Below are 20,232 nucleotides of genomic sequence, written 5' to 3'. Positions count from 1 at the left end.
CCTTTGGGCGTCCAAAGTGACTTAAATTTGTAAAGCTTTTTATGTATAAATTTGGTAATACGAAAAAAACTAAAAAAAGAGGTTATCTGTAAAGTCGGACGATGATTTTAAGTGATAACGTCGTCAGAAAACAGGTTGTGTGCTTTTGTTTAAAATGAGTCAATTGAAGCGTTTACTTATTTCAAACAATCATAATTTACAAGAAAAAGCTAAAAAAAATACCTTTTTGTATTTTCTCATTATATTAATTTTTTTATTTTAAAAAGCTTACAAAAAAAAATTATGCAATTTAAAAGCCAAGTATTTCTTCTTAAGAATAAAACTGTTTTTAAATTTTCACAATGCTCAAAAAGTATAAAAATAATTTATTGAAAACAATCATTTTCATCAAAAAAGCAAAAAAAAAAAGACGAATTCTTATCTTCTCACGTCATTAATTCCATTTTTTTTCCTATTACCTATTTTTATACCATCTGTAAGCTTATTGTCTTAGCTCAAAATATATATATTGATTAGGTCTCTGAGACATCTACAAAAAGAGCTAGAATTTTTTGAACTCGATCAAATTTCATTGAAAAAAGCAAAAAAACATTTATTTTTATGTTCTCACGCTATGGAATCAATTTTTTTGTTTGACAATCTATACAAAATTTTAAACCATTTGAAAGCTTATTATTTCGCCTTTCATATGACGTATCAGTCTCATTTCAAAGATGTCTACAAGAGAAGTTAGAATTTTTTAAAGTCAACCATGTCGAATTTCCAAACTGAGATTACGGTACTTCCCACACTGGTGGCTGTTCGGGGGCAACAGATCTCCACTGGTGTTTTGAGGTTTTTCGCAAGTTTCTTGATTTAATATTGTGTAGCTTGTAGTTAGTCTACCGTTATGTGTGATATACCAAATGAAAGGTAATTGTATCAGGATGCTCATAAAAGTTTAATCAAATTTCTTTCTGCTCTTGGTCAAAAGTTATAACTTGTTGAATTCTAAAATTTTATTTTACCGTTATCTCAAAGTTGTGTTTACGAAAATGATTGAAACTTAGCACACATATAGTCGTCATGGGCTATCATTTCTCCATATACTTTATTCCTGTATCTATCAACGAAAAAAAGATAAAAATAAAAAACGATGAAAATCGGTTACAAACGGTCAAAAAACGTGTTTTTTTTTTAACTTATTTCTTCCGTTATTCAGTCAAAACTCACTAAACGATTCCAGTCGTATGCACATGTATGCATAAGGCCAAAACCTACATTACCTATAAGTTTGACATTTTTTGAACGCTCCAAAAAATAACTAAAAATCAAAAACTACCCAAAAATATCCCTAAAAAACAAGGTGTTTTTCAAAAATTCATATTTCTAAACGCAAAGTGTTGGAGAAAAAGCCGTATTAGACCCCTAATTTTTTTTTCTATCATCTTTCACCTGGCACCTTTAGAATTGTCAAAAAAAAAATTTCCCTACCCAAAATCATCATTTTGTCATAGCCCCAACACGTGTACAACGTTCAAACAAAAAGTTATAGCTTAGTTTCTATTTTTTTTAGAATTTTTTCTTAAATGCAGTTATTCTTAAATTAGTCTCATCTATATATAGCATATAAAATCAACTCTCTACAATTTCGCGTTTAGATTGTAGCCCAAATTTCATCTTTCCGTTTTACCCCTGTTTACCCTATTAAATGACGGAATTTTCAAAAATCCTCCAAATATACTGAACTTTAAGTTATTATCTTTCAAATAAGATATAGAAGATTTTTGTATCTCTAATAGTTTATTTTTAATTTTTAATTGAATTTTTGCCGCACTGTGAAAGTGCGAGAGTGGAACAGGAGAAAATGGCGTCACTTTTTTGTGGTGTCTGTTATGGTTCATCGATTTATAAGACGTTATCACGTCAAAAAGGAAAAAAAATATACATTTAAATGAATTTGACCTCCAAAACAAATATGCAATTAAGATGCATTTTTAGAAAAAAATTAAAAATGTCGATTACGATTAAGAGTCGTTTTTGAGAAAATTTAATAAAATTGGTGTAATTCTTGTTGAATTTTAATTTTTTCAATGTAATAGTAGAGATTTAAAATAAAAACTAGGTACTTGGAAACATCTTATGTTAAGAGAAGTAACTTCCTGAATAATTGATCCAAAAATTTTGCTTCTGTATAATGTAAAATAATAAAACAAATAACACGTGGAAGAAATATTTTTAACGATACTGGCATTAGAAACAGAAAACCTTGTTTACTTTTCTCTGGTGCTTGGTATCTGTGAACCTAATAACTGATAAATTAATTTATAAGTAAAAGACTTTATACTTTTTACCTATATTTGCGCTTTTGTTAGGTATCCATAAAAACTGAACAAAAGCGAAGGTGAATTAATTAAAATCCTTCATTGAAAATTAGTGATTTTGGCAGTTATGATGTTTGTACCAAACGTCACAGATTAATATTTTTGGATCACTTATTTTCCATCATTCTCAAAAATATGTACCTATTTCGTAAAGTAAGAGGTAGGTACCTGAGCTCCTTTGTCCATTTATATGAAAAAAACTGATTCCAAGTTTTACAGTGTTCCTATTTGAAGAAGCCGTTTAGTGCCATTGAATGTGTTTCTGGTTATGGTTCTTCAAACTAACCCCTCCAATAAAAAGATTTTCCAAAAACCAATATTTGCCTTGGGCACATAGATTCTTGTACTCACTCAAAGTGTATCCTACCTTGCTTCTATATCGTTTTGCTGCTATGCAAAAAAAACACTATTTGTTGCACATTTTGTGGTATGTATTTTTTCTGCACCTTAGTTTCAAAAAGTTTTATTTGGTTTGATATTTTTCCTTGTGATTATTTGACGGGGTCGAACTCTTCAATAGATGGGTTAAGAGTTTTATGAAAGTTTCTCGTTTTCTTGATGTTTGCCTTTAAATCTTGAATTCATATAAAAATGTAGAAGCATAAAAATGTAATTACGCTTTTGCTGCAAATATATATGAAAACACAGGTCGAGGTACACAGGTCTTACCCAAAGCACACACATATGCAATCATCGAACGTTCAATGGTTGTTCCTGATGCTTCGAGACTGCTGCTGCTGCCATTAGAGAGCGAGTCACAACAAAATGACGATGACTCGCTTATGCATAACTGCGGAAGTGCACTTTAATGGTGTTTTTCTTTAAGCTTCCTTTTTCGCTTTTTAATTTTAATTGTGGGTACACAAAGCATCGAAATAAATTAAATTCGAATGCCATGGTAGTGGAAATGATGATTTTTTTTTCTTCTATACTTCAAACGCACTTTGGAAAAGAGCTGATGCCGAGAAAATCTTCAAAGCTTAAGAGAAGCTGAAAAAAAACCTTGTTCCCTAAAAGAGTTCTTTGGCTTTTTTATGATTGCACCTTTTAAAAAATTTTTGCACTTAACCATTCAGAAGTCGTGTAAAAACAGAGTACGAATTTTTTTCACCTCACTCCTCACAGACCAAAGAATTTTGGTGGATTTATTTTTGATAATTTAAATTTTGTTAGCTTTGAAGGTATGTGTGTATGTGTACCACTTTAGCATTCTAAGACTTATCTTTAAGAGATTCTGATAATAATACCTTTTTTAGTACGTTATTTAGTAAAAATAAGAAGAAATATGCTTCTTACATTGAGACGGATAAATAAAAAAAACTACAGCAATTGCTCCAGTTAAAAAATCACATTTTCTTATCGAACTGCACGTTTTATAACTGTCTGATTTAGCAAACGGAAAAAGTGGAAAAAACAATTAGCTCGATCTGCGTACTAGGCTTTATGTTATATTTTCAATTTAAATTTATAAATTTCATTTAAAACATAAAATTTGTTTTTAAAAGTACAAAAACATCTTAAACTCAAAGCCAAATTTAATGAAAAAAAAATGTTCGAAAAAAAAAATTCAAAAATTGTTGGTGATTTTTGTTTTTAAACTATAAATATACCTACAAATTTTCAAAAAAAAAATGTATTTTTTAAATCCAAAAATTACACGGTGTAACACTCAAAATATACGCGAGCGGAGACCTATCACGTTTTGTAGAGCTAGTCGCACTGATTACGTAACGGTATTTTAAAAGTCCATAACACCCCCAAAATCTGCAGTTATGGGCAAAAAACGGTTTTTTTTTACCTTCACCCATTGAAAAAAATCTAGCTTCGTCAAATTTTTAACCATGTCCGATTTGTTTACAGTTTCTAATAGGAGATAAATATAAATATACCTTGTCAACAATGTATAAAACATGTAACTCGGTTAAACCACCTAGAATGTATATGTATAAGCTATCAAAGTTCAAAAATTCCATTTTTTTCGTCATTTACCCAACTTGGACATCAAATAAAAGTATATATTTTCACAACAACATGCTGTTTTAAAAATATATTCTAAAATAATATTTATTTCCAAATAAAACGAGGTATTTCTTATGAAAATCAGTTTAAAATTGGCTTAGAAAAAAAAATTTACGATTTCAACCCACATACAGAAATTCGAACTTTTAGGTATAGAAAAATTTTGTTTTGGCACTTAGTAGGTTAACTTGGGCGGCAGAATTTGATAACGGGTTTTTGTAGAGGAGCTCAATACAAACATTTTCTTTGGGAGGGAGGTCTATCTCCCCCCGTTTAGGTGGGAGGGGCAGTTTTCTAAAAAATAAATCAAAATAAAAAAAAAATTATTAAAAAACAACGGCGACACTTACAGTAATAAATGATACCATTTCCGAAAGGCAAAATTATACATTTTAAATCAATATATTACAACCAATAGTTTTTGAAATAATCGATTTCAAAGTTAAAAATAGGCGAAAAAATTTTTTTTTAAACTCATTTAATACTATTTTTGTCCAGACTGTGAATTTTAATAAAAAAATTACTGTATCTGGGTTGAAATCGTAACATTTTTTTTTTCTAAGCCAATTTTTAAACTGATTTTCGTAAGAAATATCTCGTTTTATTTGGAAATAAATATTATTTTAGAATATATTTTTAAAACAGCATGTTGTTGTGAAAATATGTATATACTTTAATTTGATGTCGAAGTTGGGTAAATGAAGAAAAAATTGGAATTTTTGAACTTTGACAGCTTATAAATTCTAGGTGGTTTAACCGAGTTACATGTTGAGAAGGTATATTTATCTCCTATCAGAAACTGTTAAAAAATCGAAAATGGGTAAACATTTGACGAAGCTAGATTTTTTTCAATGGGTGAAGGTAAAAAAAAAAACGTTTTTTGCCCATAACTCTAGATTTTAGGGGTGTTAGGGACTTTTTAAATACCGTTTCGTAATCAGTGCGACTAGCTCTACAAAACGTGATAGGTCTCCACCCGGGTATATTTTAAAACTTCATTTTTGTAACACCGTGTTATTTTTTTTGAAATTTTTTCTTAATTAAAAATTTTTTTTTTTAAATCGGTTGTGTTGTATGACTTTTGAATTTTTGCGATTCCAAAATATGCCTATGATATGGTAAAGAGCAAGTACAAAATCATAGTTATATAGAATAATGTAATTTCATTTATTTAACTGCTTTTCATTCTGGGTGTGACACCATAATTGCCGCCTTGGTGCCACCAATGCTAGCTACGCCACTGGTTATGAGTTCTATTGGTCGCATATTCAAGATTAATGTGTTAGGACTCTGAAAAAAAAGAAAATGACAGAGCATCATACTTTATATTTAAAATAAAAATATAATTCAATTTGGCCTTCACACACAGAACAATGCATTAACATTACTAATATTGCAATATCTCACATTCTTAATCTATAGCAAAAGTTTTTCCTGAGTTATAATTCTTTCATTTGATACCAAATTCATTAATGGCCACCGAACGTCCAAAATGCCTATTCTCCTCTATAGTTGCTAAGAATTTACATTATTCTCATCTCTAAGCCTTAAGTACCTTTATAGTTATGCATCCTATTCTGAATAAATAAATTGAAATTGACAAAAATTGAAAGATGGCTATAATTAGTAAGTCAGAAAACCACAGGTCTGCCCGTCAGCTTCCTGGCACGGTTAGCTTGGTAAAGTGCATTGTGCTGTGGGTCCCATAGGACTTAAAGACGATATTGTTTTTATTTTAACCCCCTACTGCATGAATTAATATTAGCGGACGAAAAAATTAAAAAATGCTTTACATGGGTTCTTTGGGATGTTTCAAAACGGTTTTCACTAAAAAAAATTTTTTTAATTAATTTGTTTAAAAAATTTGTTTATAAGCCAAATTTGGCTTCGTATGCATTAAGGGGTAAGAAATTTTATTAATTTTATTTATTCAGATTATGTAAAGAATACAATTAAAAATATCAAAAGATAAATATTTATCATTTAAAAACAAAATAATGTAAAATAAATACATTGCATTACAAAAAGTTAAGAATTAATTCAAATTTGGCTTATTTTAAGCCATGGAACCGAGAAAAGCAATTTGTTTTTTCCGTTAAATATATTTTTTTCTGGTTCACATTCTTTCCACTGTCGAAGTAAGTCTTGCTCCAACATTTTCACCCACTCCCAGATCTTACAAAAGCTAAGAAGTAATAAAATTATTGAAAAATATTATAAGTGAGCCCCCCTTTCCCTGAAATTTGTGTGGTTAACATGTGAAAAATGTCTCTAAAAGCGAAGGGACTCCATTTCTGAATAAAACATAGCTTCCAAGCAAAATAACAATGTAAAGGAACAAAATTTTCCAACAAAAAAGTTTTACATATTGTGTAGATTTACAACCCCTGAATGCATACGAAGCCAAATATGGCTTCCCTACTTTTTGCCCTCCCAAGACCAGGCCAATAACTTTTTTTCAATAAAAATTGGTTCATAGCATACACAATTAGACAATCGATCCTAAATAAATTTTTAATTCCACTTTACTTTCCAAAGAAACGCAGTAATTAACACTTAAAGTATGAATATATTCTACACTTTCGATTTCAATGCACACGACTGATCGACTCACCTGTGATCATAAAATCCACCTATATTTTGTGTCGGACATACGAAAAAACTATCTCTATGGGTTCTCAGAAACACAAAGAAGAGGATTGTATTGAATCTTGACCATTTTTTTGTGACAGAGAAGAGACAAGTGCTTTCAAACTGACAAAACCATATTTGGCTTCGTATGCAGTAGAGGGTTAAGAATTTCTTATAATTTAAATTGGAAGGCTTGCAAATGGTCGAGAAAAAATAGTCAAATGGGAAAATTTAAATATTCGAATTTTTTAGTCTTTGGTGCTTTTAGTTCTAAAGTACAAACAAATCGATGTATCAAGGCGCTTAAGTTAACAAAACATTCTATAATTTAAGCCTAAATCGCCTCTGTGTACTTAGTGGTTTTTATGATATTGCTTCTCAAATCGAAATCCAATACCTTAATTTTTCAATGTATAACATTTTTAGTTTTGCACTGAGCATACAGCTCATCAGTGAGAAAAATTACATTAAAAATGTATTTAAAAATGTTACGCATACACCACAGTGACCAGCAATTTAAAGTTTTCTCTTAAGCATCCAAGTGCACCAAAGAAAATATCTCTTGAACAAATATTTTATAAAAAGGTTTTGAATCTGGTGCAATTTGAACGTGTGTTTAGATGTAGATTGAGAAATTAAGTACCTTCCTACTTGCGGTTTAACTTGTTTTAAATTGTTGCTTCTGTCATACTCCTTTAATAACTTGCTAGCTTAGTTTATATGAATTTACTAACACAATTTCACAATACATATATTATTATACAGAAAAACTCTTCGTTTGTTCATTATTAACCTTTTACAATTGGTCTGGGAATCATTGGACGTAAAGTTGTTTGAGTAGAGTTAGATTCTCTACCAATAGCCCTTTTATTATTTCGCTGACACGAACCGAAAGGTCGTTTTTATCCTTTTTCTGCATATTATCCTTACCTTCTTGAGTTTCAATTTAACTTTCATGTCAATTTGGCCAACGTTGAAAGTGCTTTGTAGCTCTAAATACACAGAGTACTCCTAAGGGAGTCCTTATAATCTCAAAATTGGTGATAAATATCCTAGAAAGTACAGAACTTGCCAACAATATTACAGCCATATACAATACAAAAAAAGTACCATGTACTTTGGATAAAGAAAGAAAAAATTCACAAAACTGCCAAAAAATATTCTTAAAGGACAATCCATATCTTTATTTTACCCAATTCGAATGATGGTAAAGTATACGTCATTGTCTCATGTACTTGCTAGTAAGCAGTCAATATTTTTTTTAGTTGAGGTATTTCTATTACCTATATGTTGAGGTATTTCTATTAAATGTATTTATGTTTTTAGTCATTCAAAACAAAACATATTCTTTAAAAATGCCAACAAAATATAAAAGTATTAAGTTTAAATAAGCTAAAAACAAATGTATAAAAGTATTTGTTTTTCCTTTTGATATCGATCTGAAGAAAATTACTCCAGTCAAGGTTGAGAATGGTAAATAAATGTACACACATAAGGATTCTCTTGCATCGCAGGGCCATGTTTGATCTTTGATTATACTCGACTTTTACGAATCAATAACTTACCCTTATAAGGCTCTATATCTTAAGTAAGAAGAAGACACTTACTCAATCGCCCACTCCAATCGTGTAAAAAAAGCAAATGACAGAAAAATGCTGTCATCGCCTTTTCCTGTCGATGAAATCGTCAGTCATAAGAAATGAAACGAATCGACTGCCATAAAATACGTTTCGATCCGCACCCTTTTTACACTACCAACTCCAAAGTGCCTCAGGTTAATATTGCTGGTGTGGTGTGGTGGTGCACAAGCTTAGATCTTTGGGTATTGGGAGTTTGGGCTACGAGTTTTGGTCTTTGAGGACTAAGTACATAAACTATGTCCGCTGTATCGTCAGAAAAAGGAGGTCCTTCTGTGTAAAAGCTCACAGTTAAACTGTTATGTTTGACATACGATTGAACCACCCACAACCACCAGGGCATTTGGATTGTGACATTTAAGTCTTATTTTTTTGTATCCTTTTCCTTAAAACGATGACGCCACGGAACCATGGACGGTGTCGGAGTGGAATTGGAAAATTATGTTACTGTGTGTAGAAATCATATTTTCACGCCTCAGAAAAATGTGCCATTTATTTTATTATTATCGCACATCTTGTTAAGAAACAAAATGAATTTTTCCCCCTTTTATACGTTCTTATGATTGGTTCTGGCTCCCTTCCTTTGACCTCCAAAGTACGACACCACGTCTTTCGGGTCTATGTTCGTTTGAAGACCTTTCCCACACCTTCCTGTTACATGTATAGGTATGTATGTTGTTCGTTTTAAGTTCGGGTCATAACGGCAAATGGACATTAAGAAAGATGGCGAGTTGTGCACGCATCTTGATATAGCCATGGATTTTAGCTTTTTTTCTTGGCAGTGAGGCAAGGACCTTTTTTCTGTCTTAACCCCTTAGGGATATACGTTTATATCAAAGCCCGTATAAGAAAGGATAACCAATATATTTGGCTTTTTTTGTGACAGTTTTTTTTTAGAGAGTAGATTAAATTGTTTGTTCAGGATATATTTAAAAGGAATATTTTAATGCCATCAGCTTTCTGTGGTATTTTTAACTCACTCATACCACGTACAAGTTAGGTAGCAAAAAATGGAAAACACCAAAATAAAAGAAGAGACTAAATTTATAGTAAAATTTAATGCAATGAAACTCTTTACATAAGATATTTAGATATACCTAGCCTATGTCTTGTATGCCTTTTTTGGCCGATACAGCATTTATGACTTTCAAGAATTTAAACTTTATAAATTGACCATAAGAGCTTATTGTCTTTTCTTGATGTTTAACATAATAAATTATATATAATAAAATTTAACTTATCCCTTTTTTTAAGAAACTCGAAATTCATAAAGGGCAATTTGCTGAAACAAAACATTAATATTTAAGTTGTACATAACCTCATAATTCTCTGCGTAAACTTTCTCTAGAGCACTGTTCAGTTGAGAAGACTAAGAGTTACGGCAAATTTTGTGATTTTTCATCATTTTGGTATAGTTCATGTAAAAAGTCACTTGTATTTTTAACACTGAAAAAAATCCAATATCGTATCAAACTGAAACCTTATACATATATGTAGCTCAGATGACTTTCGGATATTTTTTCTGTCCGGACCCTGGGGGGGGGGGGGGGGGGGGCATTGTCGGGTCGGTCGAAACATATTATAAGACTAAAAAGTAAAAATAAAATATATACCTAGTTTAAAAAACTAAAAATACGCTTTTATTACACACTAAAAACTATGAAATAATTTAATTGAATTATTGGAAATGGTTAGATCACAAAGCTTAGGGCGCATTTTAGTAGCTTGTACTTTTATAAAGTAAAGCAAAGCTTTTTGATCTAACCATTTCCAATAAGTCAATTAAATTATTTTATAGTCTTTACTGCATGATAAAAGCGTATTTTCGACCGACCACCCAATTAATAGGTATATTTTACTATACCTATTAATGAGAGTTCCTATAGTAAGCAATTAACTTATAGACTTTATTTTAATTAAAAGTTGATTTTTATTGGTTTTTAAGACAATCAAACACTAAAGGGGGCGGTCTTGCCCCCACTTCCCCTACAAAGGATGAATGAAAATTTCTTTCTTATATAATTTTTTTTCTCATTTGTCTTATAATAATAATTTAAAAAATCCAGAATGGGACTTACCGACTTCTAATAAAAGTGAACATAATCCCTTAAAGTTGTCCTTAAAGCGGTGATTTCTTCAGCTAAATTATTTTGAATAGTAGGGGGTAAAGATAATGTCAAGTTGAACAATATATTTACAGTACGTTCTCCATTAACGCAACTCTCGATTCACGCAACTCCTTGATTTTTGGAACACCTCAATTTTTATCATTGTTGATGCAGTAATCGCAACTCTTCAAAAAAAAATTGACGCGATAAATGCCACTTTCAATACGTCAATTCGATGAACTGACCAGAATTCAGCCCTTATTAAAAAATATGTCGATTTTCCAAAAACATTTTAAAATCGAACAAACCAAAAAATCCAAACAAAACATGTTACACTTTTTCAAAAGAAAATAATTAAAGCTGTATAAAGAACTAAACATATGTACATAATTTTACGACGTGTCTTAATGAATCAACTTCTATTTGTTGTTTCATATCAATTATATTTTATTGGACAAAAATTTGTTGGTTTTCTGATATTTTCGCTTTTCACCTCAGATTGAGCCTAAAAAATATTTACTCGGTAAATGCAACAACCTCGGTCATTGGAATCACTGTTGTTTTAATTAGTTGCGTTAATCGAGAATGTACTGTAATTATTTTTTATGCTACTTTGCTTTACACTTAGGTGAGAAGACACGCGAATTATGTTTATAAAAAAAAATTAAAGATTTCAGTTCATGAAAACTCCGAATCACTTTTAGGAACCTAAGATCATTAATTTTGTATAAGGCTTTTTAGTTATCAAAAACAAAACATTATTTATTCACTTTTAGATCCTTTGAGAGCTAAATTTTCATTAGTGTTTTAAACAAAGAGAAATCTAATCATGTTGCCCATACAGCTGTTTATAGATTGACGTTAAATCCATTTTAACGTGCTTATAGTGAATCGTTATTAGGTATATATCATAGAGTATCTTAAATCCTGTACCTACAAACAAATATCTACATTTGGTTCAACACACGAGTATTACCAATAATTAGATTGAGTAGCCCCGCTCTTGTTTCAATGAATAACACAGCACCCAGGACTTAGCTAATCTCTCTTCAATATTCAATAGAACATGCATAATCGTAATTGTGCTGGGATGTGATCCTTGAATGCAATTTCAAAACGGGGTGTACCAAACCAAAATTACGGAGACGTATACCTAGCTTTGACCAATATTATAGGAAAACACATTATGATGTCTAACAGTGATTTCAATTTTGTGTTATTCCTGTTGTACGTTCATACAACTAAATAAAGCAGACAAGTGGGGAGGAGGGTGAGGGAATTTAATGTCTCATTTATATGTGACAATCACTTCATTACGTGTTTATCAGTTTACCCTATGTCACCCTAATTATATCGCAATTTAATGCAATTCAATACTAAATATTGTGTTTTCCTCTTTTACAGGTCCTGATCACAACAACTACCGCAGTGACGGCTCAAAACCTTCACCTAAACATGATGCTGATTCTCTGACAGATGATAGTTCATCAGTAATATCTTCAAGCACAAAATGTTCAATAGGAACATCCACGAAAATGTACCTTACCCTTAGTTTAGTTTATTTTGCTTTATTGAATGAGTTTCATGTGTAGCAAATATTTGCTCATTTTAATATACAAGTAAATTAAATTCTGTAAGAAATATAATTCGCAATAAATTTTGTAAAATGGTTACATAAATAAATAAAACATTATCAAATTAAAGTATCACAAAAAAGTTATTGTATAAATACAACCATTTAATAAAAGAAAACCATCACGAAGTAAAAATAAAAATACAAAAAAAAGTAGTTATAAATTTAAGAAACACAAAAAAACTATTTTTTAAATTAAATAATAAGACTGCAAGTATGTAATGTATGTTTATCATAATATGCTTAACGAAAAATGAATTATATAATGTTATATTAGTTCCTTTGTTCTTCCTTAGTTTAAAAAATATTTTTTTAATCCGTAATTTTAAAAATCAAATAAAAAAAATTAATGAAACATTTGAGGCCACTGGTAAATACAAATATTTGAACAAAATATGAGCTTGTTAAACGTATCCCGTTGAGCGAGATAGAGAAGAATATTAACCGATAAGATATACACAAATTATACTATTAGTTCTATTGTTAACTGTAACAAACAACAAAACTATTCAATTTATATACAGGTAAGATAAAATATATTAAATTATAAAGTTAAAGATGAAAATAATCAGAAAAATAATTAAAGTAATTAACTTAATGTGAGAAATGACATGTAAAATACAAAATTTAATAAAGTTGTAATTTATAATATTAAAAATAAATATTATTAATGATAATGACACAGCAAAATTGTAAAAATTAAAATAAAACCCATTTCAAAAATAAAGGATGTTCTGCAATTTTTAATTTTCTTCTGAAATTTCATTAAATTAAGATCAAGTCACTCTAGCCCATTTAAGCACACAATCTGCCTGTATATGTACAACAATATGTGTAGGTATGTTTGGGGACGTACCTATTTGTTTTCAATGTAAATTTAAGGTTTTCCCTTGTTTCTTAATCGTCCTTCAAAATTGACTTGTATTTTCTTCATTGAATCACAAACGTATATAGAAACAGTTTCAAAGTCACAGAGCTGCGTTCTTTTTCTAACAATAGTCAACTATGGTTGTTATGTCAAAAAATATTGTTGATGTGTCATTGTTAGAAATTGTTGGGTTTTTTACAAATCATTTAGGAACGATTTATTGTTAGATATTGTTAAACTGCCAAAACAAAAAAAAATTGTTTTGAGAATACTTTTATTTGCTTAATTGTAACAAAAAGTCATGTTTTTTTTAATCAAAAGAAATTCTCTCGCATCATAAAATTACAAAAATCTCATTTTATTTTCATTTTTCCGCTTATTTTAAAAGAAAAAAATCTTAGTGTTCGTTTTGTAAACAAAACATCCACTTTGACACATCAACGATCTCATGAATGTTCAACTCATATCATGGAGGTGAGTTAAAAATAGTTACGATTTGTAACTATATGACACTTCAAAACGAGCTTAGGAACGATGTTCATCTGTCAAATAGTTACAAATCGTAACTATTTTGTAGTTTAGGAACGACAATAGTTAACGATAGTTAACAATATTAGCTACCTATTGTTAGAAAAAGAACGCACCTCAGGTATTTAAGAACTATAACCAATCATAAAGTATTGTCCACTTATTCAAAAAATGCACTTATTAAAAGGATGTTTAAAATTTTTAATATAATTTAAAAACAAATTTTTTAATGATTTAGTGTTGCTAGTGTTAAAAATACTGACGTGTTTAATTTTTCTTTTTCTTTGTTTCTACTTTCAAGAAAAAAATACTAGTTATGGCAGCGTTTAAAAGTTCAATGCAATTAAATTCGTCTTGGTTACATATCAGTCACAGTCATTTGTAACAGATAAATTACTTTCAGTCTGAAATTATTTGAAAATAAACTGAAATTCCGTGTATAGTTTGTTGTAACACGAAGATTTCAAAATCAGAAAATACAAAAGATCTAATGCATTTTGTTTCAGTTTGGCTGATCTAATCAATTTGGATCAAAATACTTGTATTAAAAAGGCGCGTCCCACAAAGAAATAAAATGCACGACTGGGTCGCACGAACTTGCTCTTAAGCATGGAATACACGATACAACCATCGTACGCGACTTGAGTTGTAACGATATCGTTAACAATATCGAAAGAAAGCACATACACCATCCGATTCCCTTACGATTTCATGAACTGTCAAATAAATTTTCTCATTTTTATCCATTATTTGGATGTTAGTTAACAAAATTTTATATAATCTCAAAAACTGAATCAGAGGTGAATTAAAAGCCAACACACGGTACAACCCTCATCTAATCAATCGCATACTACCTCTTGTTTTCCATCATCAGCATTCGACCGTGCGATATGGGTACAGCGGATACTTTGGTGCTGACACACGATACAATTATCGAATGCGATTCAAATTTTGTACTATAATCGGTACGATAATTGTACCGTGTATTCCATGCTTTAGGGTTCAAGTTGCTTAAATTTTTAAGACTTTTTATATAAAAAATTGGGAAATGTAGCCATATAAAAACAAAAAAAAAATTAAAAAAAATAAAATTCGTTTTTCAAAAAAATAAAACAACATCTGAAATCAAATCGCCCCACAAAACAAGTATGCAGTTTTGATTGATTAATATATCATGCATGCATGCATTTTTCGAAAAAAAATTTTCAAAATCGTTAGAGCCGTTTTTAAAAAAAACTAATTTTTTATAAATCATTTTTTGGAAAAAAAGTTTTAAAAATAAAATTGGTATGCCATTTTGTAGAAATCACTAATCAACATCTAAAAACGAAATTTCAAAAAAATGCAATGTCACGTTTTCGAAAATTTGATTTTTGAAATAAAAAAATTTCAAAATTTTTTTAAAAATCCAAAAACTATTATATTAAAATTCTATAAATGCTTCTTCAGAAAAAGTTTTATTGAAATCGAATAAGCATTTTCGGAGAAAATCGGATAAAAAAAAAAAAACGGTTCTATGGCAGTTACCGTTAATAATGATTTTCAAAAAAATATATTTTTTCATTAGAAGATATACCGTGTCTTAAAACTTACACTTGAATTTTTTAAACAAAATCGTTGGAGCCGTTTTTGAGCAATTTCAACTTTACTAAAATTGGTATATGACAAGTACCGTTATTTTTGGTCCAAAGAAATTAATTCCAAAAACCCCTCTGGAGAGTCCCCGAAAAATGCTCCATAGGTACCAAGTTTGAAGTCAATCGGTCCATCCGTTTATACTGTAGCTCCTTATACAGACAGACAGACTGACAGACAGACAGACATACGGACTTCCGGGACCCACTTTTTTGGCATTCTCTACCATCGTAATGTCATTGAAAAATGTTATCTCAACTTTTTTTTGTACGAATGCATAACTTGATGTAGGTATAGTGCCTATATCTCAAGTTAAAATGTTAAAGTTAAAATGGCTCAATGTCATTTTGAAAGAAAGCAAAATAATTTTGTGGGACAAGTTTCTCACATGAATCCAAATTTTTTTCAAATCCAACACTTAAACTGCAACTTCACACAACTGTAACTTTTTTTTCAAAAATTCATTTATGAAAAAAACTATTTCGAAATAAATTATTTCGTGAAGCAAGCTCAAAATAATAACATATTCTTCAAATTTTCATTAAATTTTTCATGTTGTTGGCACTTTTATATCTGCACCAAAACTAACGTCAATATAATTTTTTAAAAATTGGTGTGTGTACTATGTACACGCCATTGAAGTTATACTTCTCACTCACATGCTTCATGCATTTGCCACATGCAACATGTTACTTGCCACATGCAACTTGCAACGTGCAACTTGCCATATGTAACTTGCGGAAGCAACTTGCCACAAGGAACTTGCCACATGGAACTTACCACATGGAACGTGCAATATGGAACTTGCCACATGGAACTTGCCACATGAAACCTGCCACATGTAACTTGCCAAATGCAACCTACCACGTGCAACTTGCCACATGAACCTTGCCACACGCAACTTGCCACATGCAACCTACACGAACTTCCACATGTTGCATGTCGAATGCAACATTTCTCGTGTTACTTGCTAAATGCAAAATGCACTTGCACCATTACTTGCTAAATGCAAAATGCACTTGCACCATGTTGCAGCTGCCACACGGTACTTGCCTGTTTTTTTTGCCGTACTGCATTTTTAAATACTTAAGTACTACCACCTCTAAAGGAAAAACAAAAGCCCTGCTGCCCAAAATGTCAATCTCAGAGATGGCGACTGCTTAAATTTTTGCTCCAACGCCGCAAAATAAGTATATAACTAAAAAAAAAGACAGAGAAAGAAAACTGAGAAATGAATCCAAAAAATTTTGGGCTCAGAAATCTCTCCGAAAAAAAGTGAGCCTTCAGCTGAGACTTTTTGTCTCACTTAAAAAATCTCCGAGCCCTCAGATATCTCAGAGGAGATAACTGAAAATTATAAATGCTGTTATCAGTTCTTGTCCACGAAATTATCGTATTCGTGCCACAATTTTTTTTTTTTTTTTAATTCTGTATCGATATTACTTTTTGGACGCTTTAAACTTAAGATTTTCTACATATCTACATACTAAGCAGGTTATTTTCGAAAGATGATAAAAGTCCGGGACTTACCATGTTTTTATAATGAAAAAATATAGAATTTTTTCTAAGTGTCACTTATAATTCAACGGTATGTTGAAATACCAAAATTTGTATTTTAAAAACTTTTTGAATCTGCAACCTCCGTTGGAGTTTGAAAATCGCGACAGGCACGAATGTCTACTCTTAAACACACCACAATGAGTTCATTATGAATTTAAAAGAGTTGATTCGTTGATTTTGGTTCAAATTTTATTTTATTTTTTCTATTTTTAACAGGTAACCTCATTGGATAATTTTTTAAAATAAAATCTTAATTTATTATTTTTGGGCATCCATTCTTTCTCTTTTGAATTTGCCACTTTAAATAAGTGGCAATTAATCCAAATACACAATAGAGACTACAATCGAGATAATATAACCAAAACATAAAACAAAAGCGAAAACAACCGCCCCGGCTAACCATCAACTACATTACCTAGCCAAAGTTTCACGAACAAACTATTTTACCTCAAATTTAACCATTTTGATTCCAGCAACTGGTCGGTTTGTAAACCTATTTGGTGTTTTTGTTTCCCCACTTTCGAACACATTTCCTATAGAACTTTGGTGTGGGAAAAGTTTATTTTTTTAGCGTTAATTTTCCCGGGATAACAAAATGTGGTCATGCAAGTGACACAGGCACCGACAAAATTGTCTAGCATGAGTTACAAGGAGAGCGGAGTACAACGCGAAGCACAGTGAATTTAACAATAATCCGATAACAGAAAAGTTCTCTGAAAACTGAAAATGCATACTCAAGTGAAAATTGAAGTGTCGATTCCTTAAATGGTACTTATTAACAAAACCAGCTTTAAAAAGCGGCTAATTTTAAATCTACATAGCTACCTTCCCTTTGTATGAGTGCCATGTAACTTAGTATCTTCACATATACAGTTTAAAAAACTAAAAATACTAAAAACAGTGATTGCATAATTTACACAAATAAATGTACGTATAAATAGCTTACTTTTGAGAAAAAAGGTGCTTGAGAACAGAAAAAAAATTAGTGGGCGAGCACGGTCGACTGCCGATTTTATAGTCGTTGTTTTTTCCAGTCCTCTTAGTATTCAGGCTATTTCTTCTGTAATAAACGACTAATCTGATCAGGAAAGCTGAGTTAATAAGCAACAAACACTAGAACCAATTTTCTGGGTCACTTCAGATGTTTAAGTGCAATCAATGTATTAAAAGATTTTTAAAAAATCGAGTTTTTAAGGAAATTTCTGCAAAAAAAATTGTATTACTGAAAGAAAAAATCAAAATCTTTCGAATCCTCATAGTTTTAAATTTGTATGTATAGTTTACTTTTTGGCAAAGATAAAAAGATAATTTTCTTCAAAATCTATGGATAAATTATAAAGATATGACCATTTTTGTGACGATCAATATTATCGACTTTTTCTGTTACTTTTTGAGTTTTTGTCTATATAACTTCAAAATCAAGCCGAATTTGAAAATTTGTATTAATAGTAGGAGATCCCGCCATAGGACGACCTACCCTCATCGTTATACCAGTTGAGAGTTATATTTTCTGAAAGCTAGTGTCTAAGGAAATAAATTGCACATGGGTTGCCTAGGGATAACCTGTGAAGGCATAGGGTTGCCAGGCCTTAAAGTTTATTTTTGCGTATTTTTGTATACGCGACCCTGCTTATATGGCAACCCTAAGAGTTATAAAAAAAATATTATGTCATAGGAAATTTAATTTAAAAATTTTAATTTTCAGGATTTTTTAAAATTTGAAGTTTGAGTAGGGTAAACAAAGGTGAATTTAGAAAAAGGGCAAAAATCTATTATCTAAACAAAACGTGATAAAAATAAAATTGAAATTGGAATCGATAGATATTATAAAAATATGAAAGCCACACATACAAATAAAAAATTTAAAAAATCTACAACTCGAGATATAGTCTTTTTTAAGTCATGACACTCCAATTCGATATTTGAGAAATAATTCACCAAAAATCAGCACGAAAGGTATTTGAAATAATGTTTGAATTGAATTGTAAAAATCTGTAATTCTTCTAAAATACACAGGAGCCAAAAACAAAGTCAAATCAAAAATTTGGCAGATACGTGTCAAATTATTTTGTTTTTGCTCTCTAATAACATAAACATTATTTCAAATACCTTTCGTGCTGATTTTTGGTGAATTATTTCTCAAACATCGAATTTCACGGTTTTGACTTTTAAACGTCTAAATCTCGAGTAGCAGGTTTTATACATTTTTGGTTTGTATGTGTGACTTTTATAACTTCAAAATATCTATCGATTCCAGTATCAATCTTTTTTTTACCACTCTTTGTTAAGGAAATAGCTTTTTGACCTTTTTTCAAATTTACCTCAGTTTCCCCTTCTTATATGTCAAATTTCAAAAAATCCTGAATATTAAAATTTTTAAATGTAATTTTCTCTGACATAATTTTATTTTACACCTCTAACACTTACCATATAAGCAGGGTGGTGGTGTCGAAAAAACTCAAAAAATTAACTTTAAAGCGTGGCAACCCTATGCCTTGACAGGATGTCGCCAGGCAACCCATGTGCAATTTATTTCCTTAGACACTAGCTTTCAGAAAATATAACTCTCAACTGGTATAACGATGAGGGTAGGTCGTCCTATGGCGGGATCTTAGACTATAAGGAATTTTTTGTAGATAATTCAATTTGCTATTGATGTGTATCCTTATTAAAAAAATTTAAAATTGAAATATTGTAAAAAACTTAAGAAAAACTATTTAAGAGTGGGATTGAGTGTCCATTTTGGCTCGAAACCAGTGTTTTTATTTAATAACTTTTGGGTATAAGTCACTTTTTTTTGCGAAAATATGTTAAAGTTTAAAAAAAAATGTACGTTAATGGAACAATGAAACAAGTTTTTATATAATTTAAATATGATATAGCTATTCCTAGTTTGGTGTAGGGTTGGAGACGGAAATTAAACTTGAAAGATGTTTATGGTTTATGGAGTGTATAGCTTAGGATTTTAATTCGGTTTAAAGCCTTATTCTGCATAAAATTCCTTATTAAAAACATGGCAGAAATTATATCTTTTTAACATTGTAATGTCGATGAGAAATATTGATTCCTGTACTTGTGAAATTTAAGCCTCAAAATTTTAAAAATTGGGTTTGACTCAAATTCTAGCCTAAAATCAATTTTTTCATTATATATGTATATCTCTTTCCATTTGGTTTATGAACCATTTATATGCCGGGAACAATAAACTAAAACAATGAGGTTCACCATGGTGTATACGTACTTTTTTTTT

At 30.4% G+C, this 20,232-nt stretch overlaps 1 protein-coding gene across 5 annotated transcripts in view; it reads left to right on the top strand.

The window, feature by feature from the left end:
• The window catches only part of LOC129913231 (opioid-binding protein/cell adhesion molecule homolog), a 91,941-nt gene extending 78,904 nt beyond the window's left edge, over positions 1-13,037 (top strand). For 4 of the 5 annotated variants that reach the window (XM_055991812.1, XM_055991813.1, XM_055991811.1 and 1 more), the window contains exon 12: positions 12,163-13,029. In XM_055991812.1, coding sequence (XP_055847787.1) covers positions 12,163-12,350 — 188 coding nt within the window. In that variant the 3' untranslated portion in view covers positions 12,351-13,029. Of the gene's footprint in view, positions 1-12,162 lie in introns of all 5 variants that reach the window. The other variant, XM_055991814.1, reaches the window with a different exon arrangement.
• The last annotated feature ends 7,195 nt before the right edge of the window (positions 13,038-20,232 follow it).

Source organism: Episyrphus balteatus, chromosome 3 (assembly GCF_945859705.1).
Source record: "Episyrphus balteatus chromosome 3, idEpiBalt1.1, whole genome shotgun sequence".
Taxonomy (NCBI): domain Eukaryota; kingdom Metazoa; phylum Arthropoda; class Insecta; order Diptera; family Syrphidae; genus Episyrphus; species Episyrphus balteatus.
Note: the sequence above shows the minus strand (reverse complement) of the source record. Positions and strands in the feature narration are given on the sequence as shown.